Below are 22,470 nucleotides of genomic sequence, written 5' to 3'. Positions count from 1 at the left end.
GAATGAATCAAGATGCTGCTGATCATTGAAGCTCTTCTTCTCATTTTAGCTGCTCTAGTACAGGTAAGCTTGTGTTCTAGTATGAATATTACAGACATGAATACTGATGATGTGATTATTATGATTCCTGTTGCTGCAGGATCACAGAATTGCTGCAGGACAGATATTTCCATTGGATATGGCACTGGATTCTGTCGATGATCAATATAAGGGCTGCACAGGAAAAATGGAACGTTTGGTGAAGACCAAATATCTGAAGGAGGAACTTGATAACTCAAATTATTTTAGAAATGCTTGAAAATTTTGTAAAAAGAATGTTTCATTTTGGAACATTAACAGCAAATTAAAAAGAGAGCATTAAATTGTCATCTATCTGTACACTCACCCAACGTTTAATATGTATCCTAAATTCAACAATGACACTCGTAATGGCAAACAAAACTACACAGACAAACATACAAATGGTATTCACTTCAATTTTTGTTAACAGGTGCGATACAGATTCTAAAGAAAAAACAAAATAGATGTTTTGATACTTTCTGTGGTACAAATGTTAAATTTAATGGGATTATGGAATGTTTCTACGGACATTCGTTTTGGCTCATTTATATCCTCCTCCATTTATTGTTTAATAGCAAAAGGATTTGGAGATGTATCTTGTTTTGAAATCAAAACTTGTGAAGGTGCTAACGTGACAAAAAACTCAAGGCTTCCTGATGAGAAAGAGGTGCTGATTCCTCCATATGAGAAGTTTACAGTCACTGCTGTCAAGACAAGAGGTGAGCAAAAAGATCTCTGGTGTGAAACTGTGTTCGCTCTGAAAGGCACTGGAACAAGAAGTGACCTGAACTGTGCTCTATTCAAAAAAACATCGAAGACCAAAACAAAGTACTATGCGCTGAACAACGTACTTTGAATTTACATCAGTTTTTTTGTTACCAAATATAAACATCTCTGGAATAAACATCTGGAAAGGCTCTGAAAAAACAAGTTACCTGAACTCTTCAGTAGCATCCAACAGTGGAAATCAAGATGATTTCTTCAAAGTTTACTAATTTTAACATTAATTTGTAATTTGTGACCCTGGACCACAAAATCAGTCTTATGTGTATTTTTTTTTTTTTATTGAGATTTATACATCACCTGAAAGCTGAATACATAATATTTCCATTGATATTAGGTTTGTTAGGATATGACAATATTTGGCCTAGATACAACTATTTGAAAATCTGGAAAATGAGGGTGCAGAAAAATCGAAATATTGAGAAAATCGCCTTTAAAGTTGTCCATTTCTATTGGCGATTGTGCTGCATTCACTCACAAAAATATTTTGTTATTTTTTTTTAGGTGGTAAATTTACAAAATATCTTCATGGATCATGATCTTTACTTAATATCCTGATGATTTTTGGCATAAAAGAAAAATCGATAATTTTGACCCATATTTGGCTATTGCCACAAATATACCCGTGCAACATAAGACTGGTTTTGTGATCCAGGGTCACATTTGTTAACCATTTTACAACAGTTAATCTGTTTACTGCATGTTTCTTGTTGTTATTGAACATTGACTGTCTTGTTTTATTGAATCATGGCATTTCTCTGATTGTACAATTTCACAAGGTAAACATTAGAAAATTAGAGTGCTGAATTATTATTATTATTTATATTTTAAGATTCAGATTTAACTTCTGTCAGCTAAATAAATCTCTCAAAGCATCTTAATTTCTCTCATAATTTTCTTTGATAAACAAAACATTTTGTGATTGCATGTTACGGTGGGAACATAAATCAAAGTTTGATGCTACAAACCTGGGAACTTTTCCAACTGGAAAAATTACAGAAAATTATGCTTCACAGCATTATCCTGTGATGAAACCTTGTGGTGGATAATCTCTTACACACTAAACAAGATCAATAAATAAAAAAAACATACATTTATATATTTTACATTAAAAAAAAAAATTCTTTAAAAGTTAAATGAAAGTAAATTATATCTAAAATTAATTTTGTTAAATGAATAACTAGAGTAAGAACTAAATGAGTAAAGTTTATTGGGACAAACTTTGATATTGACTTGACAAAGCTGTATGAATGTTTTAAAGTTTTATAAGCTTCAAAATTAGCAAAGTGGAAAGAGAGGGAAGAAAGACATTGTTAACATGAATTAACATGTTTTAACACATTTAACACATGAATTAGCATGTTTAACTAGCATGTTTTAACCAGTTTCTAACATAAATTAACAAGTTTTTAACATGTTCCATCACATTGCTAACATGAATTAGCATGTTGCTGATGTAAATTAGCCTGTTGTTAGCATGATTTAGCAAGCTGCCAGCATGGATTAATTTTTATTTGCATTAATTAGCGTGTTGCTAGCATGATGTAGCATTTTGTTAGCATGAATTACCATGATGCTATAGCATAATTTAACATGTTTTAGCATGAATTAGCATGTTATCATGATATTAAATATTAATATATTTAAATATTTTATTAAATATAAAAAATACATAAACTAAAATAAACTATATGTGTAAAAAAAAATAACTCCAATATCATACACTAGAGTTGTGTGGGGTGGGGGTGAATTAAACATGATTTGCTGTGATGTCACAATCGCGATGCATTGTGGTCTATGGCTCTGCCTAAAGTGTACATGTTGAGTAGACTAGGAAGTCTACTCAACATGTACACTTTAGGCAAAGCCATAGACCACAATGCAGCACGATTGAGCACAGTCAAAATCGAGAAGTCGAGGGTCCGTTCAAATAAACTTCCCTCATCCACTTGGAAGTTAAACACTTCAAAATGGTGGTGGGGATTCCCTGAGGGGAAGTTCTGACCACAAGACTTAATCTCTGCAATTCTCCATATGTGATCCTTGAAGAGTCTTTTGCCACTCAATCTTTCCTCCTCATAGTGCATTAAGACAATATAGACACACGTCCTCTTCCAGGCAGATTCATAACATCTTTAGTTGATTGGAACTTCTTAATTCTTGCCCTGATGGTCTAAAAATGGTAAAAAAATATACTTCAGAGATATTTTACTCATAAAAAATTCTGGGGGTGTCAATAATTGTGGCCAACGTGTTTTGGAGAAAAACATTGATTTGTTTATAAACCTTTTGATATTTGATCATCTTTCTGAATCGATTATTATTATTATTATTATTATTATTATTTTAAGCAGAGTGTATTTCAATCACGCCTGCAGAACTGAAGCACAAATAAATAAAAATCTTTCTTAACTGACATGACAAAACAAATGGTTTTTTTTTAATGTTTTTTTTTTAACAAATGTCATTGAAATGATTTGTTGAATCTGGTCAAACGTAATACTATGAGCTGTTTTCTATGCATTTTATATAAGGTTTGACAATTTTGCAACCCAAAATTTGAAACATCAAAAACAGTTTAGAACCCAGTTTTTCCTCTAGCCATATACATTACATAAGCATAAAAAATGAAAAAGGCCTTTGTAATGGCAATACAGCCCTGAGTGAGTGCACTTCTACAGTTTAGTCACAGCACCACCTACTGGTCAAAATGTCTGCTGATATGTCATAATGCCCTGTAGTGGCTTTCCTATTGGCCAGGGAAAGGTGGTGAGATGTTCTTCACGCATAGTTTGGAATAGACAATGACGACGATATCCGTCTCAAAATGCTTTGTTGTCCATTAATGAATTGTATAGACTGTCTTACAGAGTTTAAAAGCATTGGTTCTATGGTAAAAACCAAACCAATTCTGATCGAATTAACATCCTGTTTTATTTTTTCATTTTTACTCCAACACATTTTGTCCAATCCTCACCAAAATTGACTCATTAGATAATTTGTGTGCTTTGCCCCATAATTGCTACTTGCAACGATAGATCCTATTCAAAACAAAAAGAGCTATGAGACTGTTCATTTACATCTCATTTAGTGTTGTGATGTGAACTGAACCCATGATTGATGTGTTGTGTCTCTTCCAGCAGAAATCTGGAGAAAAAGATGTCAAACTTGTCAAAAAATGTCAAACTTGTTTGCTGCCGGTAATGACACGACCGGCACGACACTGAAAAGCTTTAGAAAAGTCCATAAACAATGCAGTTTAGACATCTTCTAAGCAAATATTTGGATATTTGGTCATTAGCATCAAAGTGAACACAGTGTCAGAGCAAAGATCTCTCTGATCTCCTCTTGTCTTGACATCAGTGACCATAAATGTGTCGGAATCAGCACCTCTTTCGCACAAGAAAGCATTGAATCTTTTTTTTACATCAGCACCTTCACAAATAGATTACAAAAACAAAAACATGTTTCTAAATTCCTTGACGACTCTAAATCAAGAAAAGTTCATGCAAATTAACCTCTTTGTTTAGAGCACCCTTTTCTTAAACAACTTTTGAATCACAATAATTTCATTTATATTTATTGTGTTTGTTTAAAGTTACTGCATCCGTAACTTTCACAGAGTCAGAACTGCTCAAAGTGATAAGAAGTGTCAAGCTTTATTTGCACGTCTGCAGGAACTCGGTGTGTCCAGTGTGAAACCACACAGACTTCACATGTGCTGCATCATGTTGAGCTCAACATCGCGATCCTACGTCAGCTGTTATATCCCACAACACACACATTTTCAGCGATATAAAAAAGCCACCTTCCTCGTCTCTTTCAAACGTTGTTGTCGTCTGGCTGTGAGCGACTGACTTTTCTGATCTTCTCCGCTCCTGAAAAATAAAGATAAACAGACAAGAATATTCTCAGGTAAATTTGGGAGTTAAGTAAAAGGTCAATATATCGATATAGATCACAGGTTTAATTGCATATTTGACGTTTCGACAGGAAATACAAACAAATTTTAAACTGTGTTTTGTAAGAAGTTGGTGAACAGTTTAACATAAAGTACTGCTATTGCAGTGATAGATTTACGTGAGATGCTGTTGTGTTTCAGCATCTAGTTCATCAGAGGGATTTGACTGAATCAAGATGCTGCTGATCATTGAAGCTCTTCTTCTCATTTTAGCTGCTCTAGGACAGGTAAGCTTGTGTTCTACATTTACATTTTCATTTATGCATTTGGCAGACACTTTTACCCAAAGCGACTTACATTGCATTTCAAGGTGCACATTTACATTCTTATCAGTTCTTGCTTTCCCTGAGAATCAAACCCTTGATCTTAGCAAGCGCCAACGCTCTACTGTTTGAGCTACAGGACAGCTGGTAAGAATATTACAGACATGAATACTGATGATGTGATCATTATGATTTCTGTTGCTGCAGGATCACAGAGCTGCTGCTGCTGTAGGAAAGATATTTCCATTGGATATGGCACTGAATTCTGTTGATGACCAGTATGACGGTTGTAGAGAGAACATGACAAACCTGGTGAAGACAAAATATCTGAAGGAGGAAATCAATAAGTCTTCTGAATTTAGTGATACTTGGCACGACGGTGAAAAGAAAGCCAAGAAACCACAGGATAATTTGGAACAGATTCATTCAGTCGCCATTTATGTGTACACTAACAACAATTCAAATGTTTATCGTGATTTCAATAATGCTGTTCGTAGTGAGAAACAAAAATACAAAGACAAGACATTCAAATGGTATTCACTTCACTTTCTGGTAACAGATGCAATAAAGATTCTGAAGAAAACTCAAAGCAAATGCTATTCAACTTATCGTGGCACTACAGTTGAGTTTGAGAAGAATGTTCTGAACAAAGAGGTTCGTTTCGGCTCATTTACATCCTCCTCTCTTGAGCGTAAGGTAGCAAATGATTTTGGACCAAAATCTTGTTTTGAAATTGAAACTTGTGAAGGCGCTGATGTGATCAAATACTCCAAATATCCTGACCAGAAAGAGGTGCTGATTCCTCCATATGAGAAGTTTAAAGTCACTGATGTCAAGACAAAAGGTCAGGATGGTGCCTGGTGTGACACTCTGTACAAGTTGAAAAGCACTGGGAAAATAAGTTACCTGAACTGTGGTGTTGATGTAAAACTGGTACAGGACAGGGCCAAACTTTAAATCTTCACTCATTGTGTCTCCTCAAGTCAGACGTTGCTTTCATTATAATGTTTGATGGCTTCATTAATTCCAAATTATAATCATCTTTACAAGTTTTAAGTAAATCAACAATGATTCTGTTTTGTTAACTTTTTATCTAGTTTCTGTTTCCACATGTAACTCTGCGTGTTGTGCTATAGGGGAAAGTGAATAGGCAAAAGCTTATAGGCAACATTTTAATTACATGTTAATAATAATGTACCAGCTGACTATTTTTTTTCCTTGAGAAAAATTAACATGTACTGTACCTGATATATATTGAAATAAATCGATATTAAAATGAAACTGAATCATAAGCTTATGAATCAAAATCAAATCAAATCCTGAAATTTGAGTCAATGCCCAGTCCTGATAAAAACAAAGTAGGCCTACCAGTCATTGTACCATGTAAACATTGTAATGTGTTGTCAGGAAACCTACACAATACAGTTCTTGTGATGCAAGGTTTTGTGTTTTTTTCTTCAAAAAAACTCACTCACTCACCGCCCGCAGGAATAATTATTACTTTGAACTCAAAAGTTGGCAGCCCTACACTGCAAAAAGAGATGTGTCAAAAAACAACACATTTGACTGTGTAGATAGCATTTTGACACATGTTGTGTAGATTTTAACACTCAATGTGTGTTAAAATGTAACTCTGGATAGAATAGCACTGGGTGGAGGGCAGTTTGTGTTTATGAAAACAATTATAGGTATATTTTATATGGTATCCCATAAAATACTCTAAAATAAATAAAGCAATACATTCAAATAAATTAATTCAATCTTAATTCATGAAAACTTAACGGGTGTTTTTTTGCAGCCAATCACATCATGCCTCTTTTTCAATGTCTTTTTCAAATGCTGTTTTCACTTGTTATTAATAACCAGATTAACTTTATTTCTGTCAGATGTCTACATAAGCTCTTATTGAGAATGAACAGGTTTTGGTGTTGACGATTCATTGAATGTTTCATTTAAAGTCACCAGAATCGTGATTAGTGTCAGCTTTATTTGGGCTCTTGACCCTTGACTCTTTAACATTAGTTTTCACTGATTGCTGGAAATGTGTATTAATTTTAACACTTTTGAAACAACAGAAATAATCATGAAAAAATTATGGTCAGATGATAATATTATCATCATGGACATGTAAGATTGTTAAGCTCAGCAAAAGTTTAATATTTGAAAGATGAGTGTAATATATAAGAGATGAAAAAGAAAAGAACAATAAAATGACTTACACATTTATTGTGTTTTAAAAAAGATCAGCATATTGCAATTAACTTAAAATTAATATTTAAATACACAGTTAGTACAGAACCTTACATACATAGTTTGTACAAATCATTACAGACTATGGTATCAAATAGACATCTAGAATCAGCACATGAATCTCAACAATGGTGACAAACAAAAAGCTTCATGCCGCAATGCATGCTGTACAAATCACCATACAAATTTCATCCATGACTCCCAGCATGCATTGCGGCATGAAGCTTTTCGTTTGTCACCATTGTTGACATTCATTTTTTTTTATTCTGCACTGCTGGACAGCATGATGTAGTGTCACAAGTTTGTTATAAATAACAGCACATAAATAAATTAAATCCACACAATCTATTAACTCATAAACTTGATCAGATCAGCACTTGCTGATTTTGACATCATCAAGAAACATCTAATCATATTTTTTCTCTCCATAACAAACGCATTTTACTCCATAAACACAAGTTAATACATTTCAGTTTTCATCCAAACACTCAGTTGTAAAAAAACAGCAAGTAACTCTGGCAAATACACACCGACTACAGTCACATGTGACACATATCTGACACAAGTTGTGTAACTATAACACATTAATGTGTAAAAGGTTTCAACACACTTCTGTGTAAGAGGAATAACACATTAGTTGTGTTAAAGGTAATACAAAATGTGTAGTCCTTATAAACACAGAGATGTGTTAAGAATCGACACAGGTTGTGTGTTAAATTTGACACGTGTTGTCCCTGAGCACACACACTACATGTGTTAAAATCTACACAACATGTGTTGTCCCTGAGCACACACACTACATGTGTTAAAATCTACACAACATGTGTCATTTTTAACACATCTCTTTTTACAGGTTGTGTTGTTTTCAACTCATCATTTTATAAGAGCGTGCCGACACTCACCATCACTGTGAATGGTATGCAGTGTTTGCTATGCTCTCAAACAGGCCAGTGTAAATACAAGTTATTTATATACGATATTTTTTCAGTTGCTACATTTTAATTAAATTCAAAGTGCAAACTCTGTTAACTATTATCTCTTCATGAACTTTTGTCAAAAGCAGCATTATCAATTAGGGGTTGGAGTGTGAATAACTGAATAATGTCCAGTACAGTGAGTCTGTCCAGTCATTGAGCTTGAAACATTGTCTTGTACTTTGTGTGCACATGCATTCTGTACTCAACTATTGATTAAACGGTTAATATTTTTGCATCTGGCCCTTTTGCTTTATTTTTTAAAATGACACAATTTGTGTGTTAAAATGACTTACACATTTATTGTGTTAAATTTGACACAACATGTGTTGTCCCTGAGCACACTCACTACATGTGTTAAACCTGACACAACATGTGTCATTTTTAACACATCTCTTTTTAGAGTGTAGTATTTATTTTGGTTGAACTTCGTAGTAAAACTTAGAGAATTTAAAAGCTGAGAATTTGTTTCATATTAAAAGTAACTTGCTCTGTCTAGTCTGTCGGTGGCTTGTCAATGTCCTCTTTGCTCCACAATGTTTTTTTTTCACTGTGTGAGAATATAGGTTTGGGGTGAGAACAGTGTCAGTTGAGTCTCAAACTGAATTTGTGAGAGCTGGCATACCTGCTTTTTTTTTTCTGTTTCCAAACAAAACAAAACAAAACCAGTAAAAGAAGAGAGATACTTCAAAAAAATTCAATCTCAGAGGGTTAAACTTAATAGTATATGAGCTGATTAATTATGTTCACTTAAACTGCCTAAAAACTGAAACAACCCTGCATTTGTTAGCATCCAAATTAAATTGACAAAATTCATAATTTGTCAAAAAAGCAGGTTGTAAACTGAGCCTAAATAATCATTTATCATGATACTTATGCAGTTTCAAATGTATATAATTTAGTTGTCCTTTTGTTACAGCACCACCCACTGGTCAAAGTGTATGCATCATATTTAACAAAACATTGTTAGAACATAATTTTGTTAGTTGGGATTGCATCTGTAACTTTCACAGAGTTTTAAGGTTGAGGTTAGGGTTAGCTGCCTGGAAGGAGCCATTGGGGGCTAAAAACACCATCGAGCGTGAGAAACCGTAGACCTTCACACACACACACACACACACACACACACACACACACACACACACACACACACACACACACACACACACACACACACACACACACACACACACACACACACACACACACACACACAGACACACACACACATTACTAGTGATACAAAAAGCAACCTCAACCTCCTCATCTTACTTTGAAGAGTTGTTGTCATCTGGCTGTAAACATATGACTTTTCTGATCTTCTTCTCTCGTAGTTGCTCCTGATCTCCTGAAAACATAAAAAATAACAGAATTTTGCATACAAAAAAGACAGTATATTTAGGAGGTAAAGTACAAGGTGAAGCTTATTGTGCAATACTACACACATTGCTACATCAGATCCCCTTCCTGACACACATTTACACTCTATGACAATTTGTCATATCCAATGCACCCAACCTGAATGTCTTTGTACTGTGGGGGAAATCCACGCTGACACGGGGAGAACCTGCAAACTCCACACAGAAAGGGTGGAGCCAGGACTTGAACCGGGACCGTCTTGCTGTGAGTCGACAGTGCTACCCACTGAGTCACCGTGCCGCCCCACATACTGGAGTCATTTATTTAGTATTTACGAGACGCTGTACTGTTTCTGGTTGTCTTTCAGCATCTGTTCTTCTCTAAATCTAGAGCATCTGAGGGATTTCACTGAATCAAATTAACAGAGTTTGTTTATCTGAAACTTTCATTGAGTCAGAACTGCTGACTCATACTTTCTAACTGCTGGTTTATACTTTCATGTCGTCACCTTCCTAAAATAATTGCCTAAATAATTTTTTCAGGTTTCTCAGAAAACACAAAAAACTGAACCTAACTTCAGAGGCCGAGTAGATTTTCGTTCTTCTTGATGCAACTGCCATCTTGAAAAGCTTGTAAAATTGCCTAAGTCTCATTGTCTTTTGACTTAGGCAAAATAAAACAGCCTAAGTCACACTCTTGACATAGGCCATTATACTACAGGGGTAGAATTGCATGATCTGTTCAACTGAGGATGTGGGCGATTTTACCAGAGGTGGCCAGCATCTTGAGAAGATGACTTATGCAAAAAAATCCTTTTTGTCAAAAAATGACTTAGGCAATTATTTTAGGAAGGTGACGATGTAATACATTCAAATTCTTTTTTTTTTTTTTTTTTATGATAACATAGACTATAATACAGGCTGGCAATTTACTAATTTGAATATATGAATATGAATATATGAATATTTTTTAATATACTTGTTTTTGTCTCGTTATACAAACTTTCACTGTTGACTGATAGACTGTATTGATAGACAGGGATAATTTGTGCTTGTGTTTGTGAAACCACAAATACACCAGGGCTTCAGAGGTGTTGCATTTTCAGATGAGCTGAACACTTTCATACAGCTATATGCCCACATTGTGACGTCCCAGATCCGGCCCACATCTGGCACTTGTGAAAAGATGATCTGGCCCACATGCAGCGTAGAATGACGGCCCTTGGGTGGCTCACTCCTGTTTGCCAGATCTGGGCCACAAGCAGGCCATAGCAATGCCACATGTCAGCCAAGAGCAAAGAAATAAACCAGAACTGGACCTTATCTGAGCCACAAAGTCTGTGTATATTAAATATGGAGTCATCTCAGCATTAATAAGCCTGTTAACAAGCAGAATCACTGAAGGAAAGAAGAGAAGAGAAAAAGAGATGAGCAGAAACACAAGAACTACAACTGACTTCAGACACAGCTTAGATGAAATCAACGGAAGATTCAGTTTCTTGAGGAAGCTCAAACGTGTTGCGTAAAACGAGAATGAACCTTTTTGGTTCTTGTGAAAGTTCAAACGTGTTGCGTAACTCACGAAAATGAAACTCAATTGTTCTTAATGAAGCTCAAACATGCTGTGTAACATGAGAATAAACCTCATTGGTTCTTAAGGAAGCTCAAACATGCTGTGTAACACGAGAATAAACCTCATTGGTTCTTGCTGAAGCTCAAACTGAACACACATCTGTATACTGTATCCAGTGTAGACAGCGTCAGTGATGTTAATGGGTTTATTTGCTTTAGACGCGACGCTCACATCCAGTGTAGGCAAACGTCAGCCGCTAAGCATCTGAACTCCAGTGGGCGGGGCCTGTGATGCAATAATGTTGAACTATTCGTCGAAGTCTTGGAGGCAGTCATATGCAAATGTATTTGCCTGTGTGACGTCACAAATCCCACAATAGACAAACAAGACATTTTTGGAGCTTGATTAAATATGCTTTGTTTATAATGAGGAGGATGTTTTAAGCTATAATACTTGCAGCATGTTTAAATGGTCTTTGACCTCTTATATGTCAAAAGATCGAGGGAAATTTAATTTATCATTTCATGTCTCCTTTAAATGTCTCCAAAACATGCTTAAATTGATAAAGTATATGTAGAACACTTTCCATTACAGTTTTTTTCAGTCGCTAACAAGCGTTTGTCCAACCAGTTGTCACATTTTCAAAACTCTAAACACAATTAGCACAGCATCGGTCTTTCGTGGCCATGTTCACACATTTCATGTCGTTTTCACACAATATGCAGTCGGTGAATACATTTCCACAATGCTTACATTTTCTTAACAGACAAGCTATACCTCACAACGAAATTATGGATTGTTTCTGTAGTATTTACGAATGTTAACACACAACATCCCACAATAGCAAAAACAATATTCCAAACCTTAGATACAGTATAAAAACCTCTGCTTCTGCAATGATATCAGGTCAAAAACAATATATCTCAGATGATAATAAACAAACAATTGAATAATTGACACACAGCTGATTTATGTTGGGTAAATTGGGCCAATCACAGCTGATTCCAGTCTGGCTTATACTCAGTGGCAGGGGTTATTTCTTTCTATTACATTGACACTGATACAGTAAAAGGAGGACTTTGAGGAGTGATGTTTTTGGAAACGGAAACAGAAAAAGACAAACACTGTAATGTCTGGACGAGGAAGAGTAAGAGCAAGGGGCCCAAGGAGAAGAGCAGGCCCAGTGAGAGATGCAGTGAGAGGTGCAGGAGCAGTGAGAGGTGCAGGAGCAGTGAGAGGAGCAGGAGCAGTGAGAGGAGCAGGTTCAGTAAGAGGTGCATGAGCAGTGAGAGGAGCAGGTTCAGTAAGAGGTGCAGGTGCAGTGAGAGGAGCAGGGCCAGGGAGAAGAGCAGGCCCAAGGAGAGGGCAAGGTAGAGGTGTAAGAATGCGTGGTGGTGGCATTCCAAGGGCTGCAAGAACAGTAGTCAGTGATGAAATTCGTGCCACTATCATTGACCATGTAATCAACCACGGTCTTTCACTAAGAGAGGCTGGTGAAAGAGTGCAGCCCAATTTGAGGCGGTCAGCGGTTGCCTCCATTATACGCATCTTTCAACAAACCAACAGGTAAGTATTGCATTTTACATGATTTTTTTCTATTCTCACTTGACATGTCAATAAGGTCATACAGTAATGCATATGTAGAATTTTATGTTCCTCTAAAGAATGCAACGTCTTCCACCCTCTGGGGGAAGAGGAAAGCTCCTCAATAATGATCAAGAGCTTGCCATTGTAGAAATGGTTGTTGCAAATAATGCAATAAAACATGAAATTCAAACTAGAATTGTGGAGGACCATGAGATATTTGACAATATCGATAGTGACATGATTTACATAAACTTTGTTTCAGAGAGTTATGGAATTGGAGGCCAACCAGGCCCCTCATGAATTCATATACATAGATGAGGCAGGATTCAGTCTGGCCAAAAGGCGTCGACGTGGACGAAATGTAATTGGAAAAAGGGCCACAGTTGATGTGCCAGGACAGAGAGGGGCAAACATTACCATGTGTGCAGCAATTGCAAATGCAGGATTACTCCTTCACAGATGTCAGGTTGGACCCTAATACCGAGCACCTCCTTGCCTTTCTCAATGATCTCCACCAGCACCTGGTTCCAGAGCAGGATCAAGAGGGAGAAAACATGAGGACCTTTGTAATTACCTGGGACAATGTGGCTTTCCATCATTCGCAAGCAATAACAACATGGTTTGAAGTCCACCCAAGACTGGTAAGTCTCTTCCTTCCACCCTATTCACCTTTCCTCAACCCCATAGAGGAGTTCTTTTCTGCATGGAGGTGGAAGGTTTATGACTATCAGCCACATGACCAGATGTCCCTCCTTGAATGGATGCCATGGATGCTGGCTGCAGGGACATCACAGTTCATGATTGCCAAGGGTGGATCCGACATACCAAGCGGTTTTATCCCAAGTGCCTCGCCTTGCATAATATCAGATGTGATGTTGATGAAAACATGTGGCCTAACCCTGAAGATCGCAGAGATTAGATACAGTAATTTTGTGCTTTTTTGTTTTTTTGTTCAGAATACTCTTGTGCATCTTTAAGTTGGTTAAGTGAACATGGATATTTTGTTCACTGTAAGCAATACTGTAAAACTTTTTTCTGTTCTATCATACCGTGTTTCTACTGTACCTCCTGTAGTAAACAGTAAAGGAAAAAAAAAAGAAAAACTGATTTGCTTTTTACTGGAATGCTTTTGAATGTTTGAATGTTCCCAACCAAGAAATTTAGAGTAAAAATGGTGGATTGCATGTTTTGCATGCAAATACCTGTAAAACTGAAACATAAAAGTCTATGCAGTTTTTGTAATGTCAACAATAGCCAGTATTTTGAAACCTGGTGTACTTTGACTGCATGTACCTTGTGAAGTGAAAACAAGTGTTATTCTTTGACAGAATAATTTCATTTTGAGTCAGATTTCCAGTGTTTTGGTAAAGGTAGTGTGTGCAGAGAAAGATGTGTTCTATTTTGAAATGAAGAGTTAGTATATATTTAACAAAATGTGTTTTTGAGAAGAAAATTATCCATTTGGCCAATTGTGTTTTGTAGGTGTGAGTCTGTGTTAAGAGTTTAGAAAAAGTATCTGAAGTATGGGTAAGCGCTTGTTAGCGATTGAAAAAACCTGTAATACAAAATGTGTTGCTATTTAGCTTTAAATTGAGGAAAATATTTCCACCCATTTAATATAAAATGAATAGAATAATTCTTAAGAAGAGACTAAACACTTAAGAAGAGACTCGTCATTTCACAGGTTTTAGCAGCTATTGCTCATTTCATAAAGCGTCATTGTGTTTGTAAAGCCAAACACAACAAAACCACAAGCGTCACTCTTCTGCACAATGAAAACCACAAACACTCTAACATCACTAAGATAAAAAAATATTAACTTAAAAAACGAAGTTAATTGAAACCAATAATAAGAAGCAAAAACTTTTTAGCATATTGATAATATTGACATATTGAAAATATTGCTGCAAGCTGCATTGCACTTATAAAGTCATTCAGTCAATGTGCTATTGCTGACAGTTATATAGAAAGCACTACAAATGTTCAGTAAAGTGATGCAAAAAGATGCAAGTATAAATTAAGAAATGAATTAGAGACACATATAAAATCACTTTGAGGCCACTGAATTGCATGGGTCACTTAAAATAACTTTATTTAATTTTGTTGAAATAATGTTAATTGTGTTTTCTGACAAAGTATTAATGAACTAAACCAAAAAGAAACAATGTTGGAGCTGATGTACATGATTATATCAAATAAATTAAAAACACTTTGTTCAGAACTTTCAGTATGATTCATAGTAATTCAGTTCATTTCACATTTATTTGTATAGCGCTTTTCACAATACAAATCATTTCAAAGCATCCACATTACAATTTAGAGTGATCTGTTATCAGAGGAACTGGCTAAGTTATGTATTTCAGAAATGTATACAAAATCATAGTTAGATAAACATTTTATTTAAACAATGTAATAATTAAAGACAGAAACAATTAACTCATTGAAGTAATGATATACTTGTTTTTTAACAAATGATTATGACATTTAGAATAGTACTATTAGTATAGTACTTTGTTATGGTTTATTAAATGCCACTGCACAGTTCAGGTCACTTCTTGTTCCAGAGCTTTTCAAAGTGAACACAGTCTCACACCACAGATCTTTCTGATCTCTTCTTGTCTTGACAGCAGTGACTTTAAACTTCTCAAATCAGCACCTCTTTCTCATCAGGATACTTAGAATATTTTGTCAGATCAGCACCTTTACAAGTTTTGATTACAAAACAAGATTTATTTCCAAAAGACCTTGTTATGTTACGATTAAAAGAGGAAGAAGCAAATGAACCGAAACGGACCTCTTTGTTCAGAACATTCTTATTAAATTCACTATTTGTACCACGATAAGTTGAATAGCATCCTTTTTGTTTTTTGTTCAGAATCTGTAATGCGTCTGTTAACAAAAAGTAAAGTGAATACCATTCGAATGTTTTGTTTTTGTATTTTTTCTTATCATTACGAACAGCACCATTGAAATGCTCATATAGCTTTAAAATGGAGTTTGTGTACACATAAATAGCAATTGAGTGATTCTTTGTCAAGTTATCTCCTGGTGGCATGTATTTCTTTTCAGCATATTTCCAAGCTATTGCAAATTCAGATTCTGAGTCAGACATTTCCTCCTCCAGATATTTTGTCTTCAGCAGATTCGCCATGTTCTCTCTACAACCGTCATACTGGTCATCAACTGAATTCAGTGCCATATCCAATGGATATATATCTTTCCTTCAACAACAGCAGCAGCTCTGTGATCCTGCAGCAACAGGAATCATAATGATCACATCACCAGTATTCACGTCTGTAATATTCATACTAGAACACAAGCTTACCTGTCCTAGAGCAGCTAAAACGAGAAGAAGAGCTTCAATGATCAGCAGCATCTTGATTCAGTCAAATCCCTCAGATGATCTAGTAGATCTAGTGAAGAACAGATGATAAAAGACAACAGCGTTTCACTAAATCCATTACTCAAATGGCAAAATGTCCCCTAAAATTACCTGAGAATATCGTGGTCTATTCTTCTTCTCTTTTTTTAGGAGCTCAATGAGGAGAGGAGAAGATCAGAAAAGTCAGTCCCTCACAGCCAGACGACAACGACTCTTCAAACCAAGAGATGAGGAAGGTGGCTTTTTTATATAGCTGAAAATGTCTGTGCTTGAGCAGGGCCGGTTCTAGACATTAGGAGGCCCTAGGCAAAATTCATGTAGGAGGCCCCCCACCCCCAATAAAAAACACTTGAAACAAATATGATTCCTAATCTTTTTATTTATACAACATTTCATTTTAAATTTAGTATATTTTTACTTACACAGTACATAAGTTTGGACACATTACTATGTTTAATGTTTTTGAAAGAAGTCTCTTATGCTCATCAAGCCTGGATTTATTTGATCAAAAATACAGAAAAATAATATAGTGAAATATTATTAAAATTTAAAATAATGGTTTTCTATTTTACTATATTTTAAAATATATTTATGTGATGCAAAGCTGAATTTAGTGTCACGTGATCCTTCAGAAAACTTTATAATATTCTGATTTATTATCAAATGTTAGAAATGGTGCTTAATATTTATTTTATAACCTGTGATACTTTGTTTCAGGATTTTTTGATTATTAAAAAGTTTTTTTTTTTTTTTAAGTCTTCACTATCACTTTTTATATATTTAACACATCCTTGCTGAATATTCCTGTTTTTTTTTCTGTATTTTTGATCAAATAAATGCAGGCTTGTATCATAATAAGAAACTTCTTTCAAAAACATTAAAAATAGTATTTTTACCGGTAGGCTACTGTATGTACATATTAATGGTTATGGAGGCCCCTCCTCAAAGCCCGAGGCCCTAGGCAATCACCTGCTCTGCCTATAGCTAGCGCCGGCCCTGTGCTTGAGTACTGGAACATAAAGCAACTGTGCAACAGTTCATCTGAATAGTTTAACTCTCCATAATGCAACACCTGTGAAAGCGTGGTGTATTTGTGGTTTACAAAGGACAAACTCGTTCCTGTCATGTCAGTGCCAGCAGAAAGAGGGCTGACACCAGATTATGATCATGGAAATGTGCATCATTCAGTTCATTCTTATTAAGCTCAACACTAAATAATGTTTTTGTTGTTGTTGTTGTTGTTTTAAAGATACATCTACTGATGTAGAAATTAAGATTTGAAGAGTAAGTACAGATGCTTGCAGCAATTACAGAGACAAACACATGACATGCACCCCTGTTGTGAATCATTTAGAATAATAATAGTTGTGAATGTTCATACAGTTTTTCTCGATTGCTTAAACACTATAACCAGGCTTTTGAACTAAAATTTCAAAACCATAATGCCATTTATCAAAGAGCACACCCATTTCACTAAACTATAAACACTATTCCCTGTTTTGACACATGAGTCAAATTTGTTGAACTGTCACTGCAAAACTCTACACACAAATCCCTTCATTTCTCATTGCCTAGACCATGTTGTCATTTAGAAAGCACTAGCATTCAATATTGTTCACTCAAGTCAGCACAGCTTCAGCTCAGTTAGCACACAATTACCCAAGTGGAAACACTAGGAGTCAAAATTTAACACACATCAATCAGATCCTTCAATAGATAGATAAAGGGGCCCAAATCAGTTTATTGAGTTTTGGAACAATGGATCCAGAAAGACATGAAGGAAGAGATCGAGGAGGGATAAGGAGGAGGACGAAGGGCAAGAAGACAAGCAGTCACTCTAGTTGCACGTCTTTGTCAATGGTATGACTATGAGGGAGACTGGGCTATGAGTAAGGCCAAATTTGAGTCGCTTTACTGTCGCCTCGAGAACCTTCAGGGAGGTGTGGTGACAAACAAAATTCTATCACTGAATAAAAGACAAACATTTCCAATAGTCTTTGATGAGGTTTATTTTCTTGCAAGAAAAGGCCAGCAGTCGTACAGTCACACAGAGTGGTACAGAGTGTGACAGTGAAGGTTGGCCATCCTTCATCCTTTATAGTCTTGACTCCCAGAATGTTATCTTTCTAGGCAAATGATGGTATTTCAACCATATGTGGAACATTCTTAGACGTGTTCATCATATTGTCTCCTTGAGTGGATCGAGGCCCTCCTGTCACCTACTAACACTCTTTACCATTCCAATACAATTCCATATTAGAATAAGGTTTTGTGTGTGCTCTTTTACTGTCATATGATGGTCACACACATCTTACTGTAAGTAAGTAAATACTGTAAAAAAATAAATAGAGGAGAGAGTAAAAAAAAAAAAAAAAAATTTGTGTGTGTGTGTGTGTGTGTTGTACTGTGTAGTACATGAATGAATAAAAATGTGCCAGTGTATCCATTGGTTGTGTCTTTTGTGTTCATCATGTGAAAAGGTTTGTGAGGGGGGAACCACAAGTAACATAACTTACCAGTTTTGGAAATGTTGTTTTGAATTTATTGCACCAGTGTGTTAGACTATGTTGTAGTGTGTGTGATTTTGAGGGCTTGTGTGTCCAGTCAGTGTGAGGGCAAAGTTTGTTTTTTCAGCAAGAGTGAATGGTTTTGAGTGTAGAGCTTCATTTTGACCTGAAAATAGGATGTTTGGGGAATTGGGTGAGACGTTATGGATTTGTGTTTACTGTTTTGAGAATATGAGGCATAGTTTCAAGAAATGTGTTTAAGCAATCGAGAAAAACTGTAATAGTGCTGAATAATAACAGAAACAGGGTAAACTGCCTTGATATTAGGCTGGTCAGCTTTAAAAATGCACTTCCCATAATGCTTTGGAGAGAGTAAGAGCTGTGAGGAACAGGACAGAGAACTAAGAAAGTGATTCAATATGTGCTGCAGAAACTATTGAATCCCTGTTTAATACTGCTAAAAACTTCAGCAAACAGTTTTATTTTAATTCAAGTTGTCAGTCATCATAAATGCATGCTGAGAAGAAAAGACACGACACCTCCAGTAGGTTTTGATAGTGTGATAACCAAACTTTTGTGGTTTTGTTTCTCTGTTCACTGTGGCAATGACACTTACAATGGGGTTTTCGTGAGAACGGTGTTGAAGCTTTGTCAGAGTTAAAGTGAAAAATGATGTGTCAGAGTAAAAGTGATTCAGTTTGAATATGCAGAAAGGTGTGTTTCTTAATGTGTTATCTGTAAGGAATGAATAATGACTTTTGCATTATAAAACAATAGTACATTTTTTTTGTCAATAGTTAATGGCACTGTATTCAGAAGTGCACTTAATTAAGTTCATTGAATAAAAAAAATTGTTTTATATAATAATAAGCTTGTGAAATATGCAAGATTATGACTTATCTTAAGCAGAGAGAAACAGTTTGTCCTGCATGAAACCACAGGTCTTCAAAAGTGTTGCATTATCAGATGAGCCTGATGCTTCATGATTATTTTATCTCTATAGTGCATGAAACCACAGGCCACAAGTGACAATCAGGTGATCTAAACCATTTATATGGCCAAGATGCATCACAAACACACACATTATCAGCAAAATAAAAAGGCACCTTCCTCATCTGTTTGTTGACTGCCCTGGAGTAGCACAGCGTGGTGAAATGACGAGTCTCCTCTTAAGTGTTCATCCCTTTACATTCAGTCAAAAATAATGTTGCTAGTAAGTGGATAAAAGAAAATAATTGGAAACTTTGATTAATTCAATTAGTTTAACAAAATGTCCATTTGTTTAAATTCTAGTCTTCTTATATGAACTTTAATTGTGTAGAAAAGCTTTCCTCAACTGAATAAACCCTTGTGCGTCAATTTAAAACATTCTGAGGGCCTTATAGAGGACAAAAATGTCTGTGTCAAAATCTGTCATTAAAAAGTATGAAGCTTGTGAGTACAGACTTAAGTCTGCTCTCATTTTAAAGAAGACCCTTGGCAGAATATTGTTGAAGAAAAATTGTTTATAAAAAAAAATGAAACAAAAAAAAGTTATAGAAGTTTAAGTAATGAAAATTACATGAAACATGTTGACCTCTAAAAGCTCCTAGAAAAAAAAAAAGAGCTTTCAGTAAGAGCTTTCAAACCAGATATTCCCCATTAGATGCCAGCAAAGCTCCACTGGTTCACACAGATCTGCAGTAGTTTTTTTATCTCAAATATTACATACACACACACACACATTTTTTATTATTACACACATACAAACCACACTCTGACATTCATACCAACACACCCATACAATTATAGCTGCATAATCTATCCAATTCACACATGTAAATTACTCAATTTACTATGCAGAAGCAGAATAAAGCAAGTATTTAATTTATAGGCCTAACCTGAGAAATTGGCACCATCTAGTAAAAAATAGTAAAACATTTAATGAAAGAATGAAAGCTTTTTAACAAAGATTGCATTATTTTGTAGTCAAATGGCCCTGAGATTAAAATGGGGGCATTTTTGTCCTTAAGAACCTGAGTGGAACTACTTTGTGTACCTAGTCTAACATTTATTTAATAAAGGAAATTGGGGTGAAATAGTAAAAAACAAACTAATGCAGTTGGCATTAAAAATGATAAAAAAAATAAATAAAAAAAAACTGATGGGGGCTACATGTGGGCTGTATGACTCATCTTAAGCAGAGAGAAACTCAGAGTTTGTCCTGCATGAAACCACAGGTCTTCTTCACAAGGGTCGCATTAACGGAGACAGCAGGAAGATTTGTTCTTCTTTCCTTCAAATAAGGGCAGAAGTTGATATATCAACTATTATGATTGAAAATATTCCTGAGCATGTCCTGGATTGTGTTTCCCCTGTCCGTTTGTTAATTTTATTATCAAGGTAAATAAATGAAGTTCCTAAACGCAAGTTAGGGAGGAGTGAGCCCATCTAATCTTTCAATCAACAGCCTGAGTATATAAGCAGCCGCTTACCTCTCTCTTGCATCAGCTGTTCCAGTATCCCTCCACCTCCCCAAACTCCACCTTCATCTCAGGTACCTTGCCCTTCAATTATCATATCCTACTTTTAGCCACTGGGGGGGTATATCAAAGCTCGAGTTGAAGCTGCTTCATCGAGCCCCTCTTCAGTGGACAGCAAGCCAAATAAGTTTAACCTAGTATCTTAAAGATTTTATGGGCAAACAAACTCGTTAAAGCCAGTGAATGTGCCTCATGCATCCCTCCTGTATCTTCACCTGATACGATGATGACAATAAAGTACTTTAAATTGAGAAAAAAATTAAGTACGGAGAAAAGTCATGCAGCTCACCTTACTGTCTGCACGCATAATAATAATTCTATTTTAACTATCTTTAGCCGTTATTTCATTAATGATAATTGTTGGGCACCATGTGCTGCTATGGCTTTCACAGGTTTTTTTTTTCTTTTTTTCTACAGTGTATTTTAAAGGTGTTGTGTGTGATTTTTAGTGCCATTGTGGTGAGGTTACAAACTGCAACCAACAAAAGTCTGTGTCTCTTTTTCTGTTCTCTTCTTTCCTTCAGTGATTCTATTTGTTAACAGGCTCGCCACACATATAATTGCACTGTTTGCACATGGTTCTGGCTGTCAGTGGCAAAGGGATCAGAAAAAGAATGAGAAAACTAACAGACACAACATGCCAGCAACTACTTGGCCTCTACTAAGTGAATAAACTAAACACTTATTGTAAAAGAGATTTGTTAAATTCAGCTTTTAAAAAATGAGAACAATAAATTAATATAATACTTTATGCTTTGTGGATGAGGAAGGTGTCAATGAATCCTCTGTCTGCAGTCAAATAGGGTCAAAGTCTATGTATGTTCATCATCTCCTGCATTTTTTCTCCTGTTGCTTTCCATGTTTTTTTTTTTTATGCAGAAACCTCTACGTCGTCATCAGGGATTAAAGCCCATGTTGCAGGTTTTTTTATTTTTTTTTTATTAATCTAACCTTGTATGAAAATACCATATGAAAAGTAAATGCAGGATTAAAAATTGTTTTGCAAGACATAAGGGCACAAATTTAATAGAAAACGTGACCATTTCCTTGACCGTGTTGAAAAAGCGCTTTTTTTCACCACGCGTCATATGACGTCACATGAGGTAGTCGTTTGGCTCTGCGTTCGCGCTCAGTGCAGAGATAGGTTGGTAGTCAGTTGGAGCTGTCATGATTCAGTGTGTTTTCTGTGCTTATTGTATTTCAATGAATCATCGTCGTGGTAAATGATTGTGAATTATGGCCTGTCAGGA

General features: G+C 35.6%; 4 protein-coding genes and 1 pseudogene across 7 annotated transcripts in view; 3 read left to right on the top strand and 2 right to left on the bottom strand.

The window, feature by feature from the left end:
• The window catches only part of LOC309507693 (ecto-ADP-ribosyltransferase 5-like), a 52,220-nt gene extending 45,898 nt beyond the window's left edge, over positions 1 to 6,322 (top strand). For both annotated transcript variants that reach the window (XM_082182031.1, XM_082182032.1), the window contains one exon: positions 5,275 to 6,322. In XM_082182031.1, the coding sequence (XP_082038157.1) occupies positions 5,275 to 6,024 (750 nt within the window). In that variant the 3' untranslated portion in view covers positions 6,025 to 6,322. The remainder of the gene's footprint in view (positions 1 to 5,274) is intronic.
• The window catches only part of LOC309474743 (NAD(P)(+)--arginine ADP-ribosyltransferase 2-like), a gene marked incomplete at its 3' end in the record, with an annotated part of 89,384 nt that extends 72,929 nt beyond the window's left edge, over positions 1 to 16,455 (bottom strand). The window contains exon 1 of the mRNA XM_082137344.1: positions 16,303 to 16,455. The remainder of the gene's footprint in view (positions 1 to 16,302) is intronic.
• LOC309507668 (NAD(P)(+)--arginine ADP-ribosyltransferase 2-like) overlaps positions 1 to 22,470 on the top strand; it is a 246,493-nt gene that overhangs the window by 58,862 nt on the left and 165,161 nt on the right. The gene's annotated exons all lie outside the window — the stretch shown is intronic.
• LOC309507776 (T-cell ecto-ADP-ribosyltransferase 2-like) overlaps positions 1 to 22,470 on the top strand; it is a 169,009-nt gene that overhangs the window by 388 nt on the left and 146,151 nt on the right. The window contains exons 1-2 of one of the 2 annotated variants that reach the window (XM_082182156.1): positions 3,991 to 4,758; positions 4,946 to 5,031. The exons of the other annotated variant lie outside the window; for it this stretch is intronic. Coding sequence (XP_082038282.1) covers positions 4,981 to 5,031 — 51 coding nt within the window. The 5' untranslated portion in view covers positions 3,991 to 4,758; positions 4,946 to 4,980. Of the gene's footprint in view, positions 1 to 3,990; positions 4,759 to 4,945; positions 5,032 to 22,470 lie in introns of those variants that run through there. 2 annotated transcript variants of the gene reach the window in all.
• On the bottom strand, positions 15,120 to 16,185 carry LOC309474728 (NAD(P)(+)--arginine ADP-ribosyltransferase 2-like; annotated as a pseudogene). The gene is made up of 2 exons: positions 16,135 to 16,185; positions 15,120 to 16,032 (listed from the first exon to the last, which is right to left on the bottom strand). The product of its transcript is annotated as an NAD(P)(+)--arginine ADP-ribosyltransferase 2-like (transcript).

Source organism: Leuciscus leuciscus, assembly GCF_965113295.1.
Source record: "Leuciscus leuciscus genome assembly, chromosome: 1".
Lineage (NCBI taxonomy): Eukaryota > Metazoa > Chordata > Actinopteri > Cypriniformes > Leuciscidae > Leuciscus > Leuciscus leuciscus.
The sequence above is the reverse complement of the archived record's forward strand: the minus strand, read 5'-3'. Positions and strand labels throughout refer to the sequence as shown.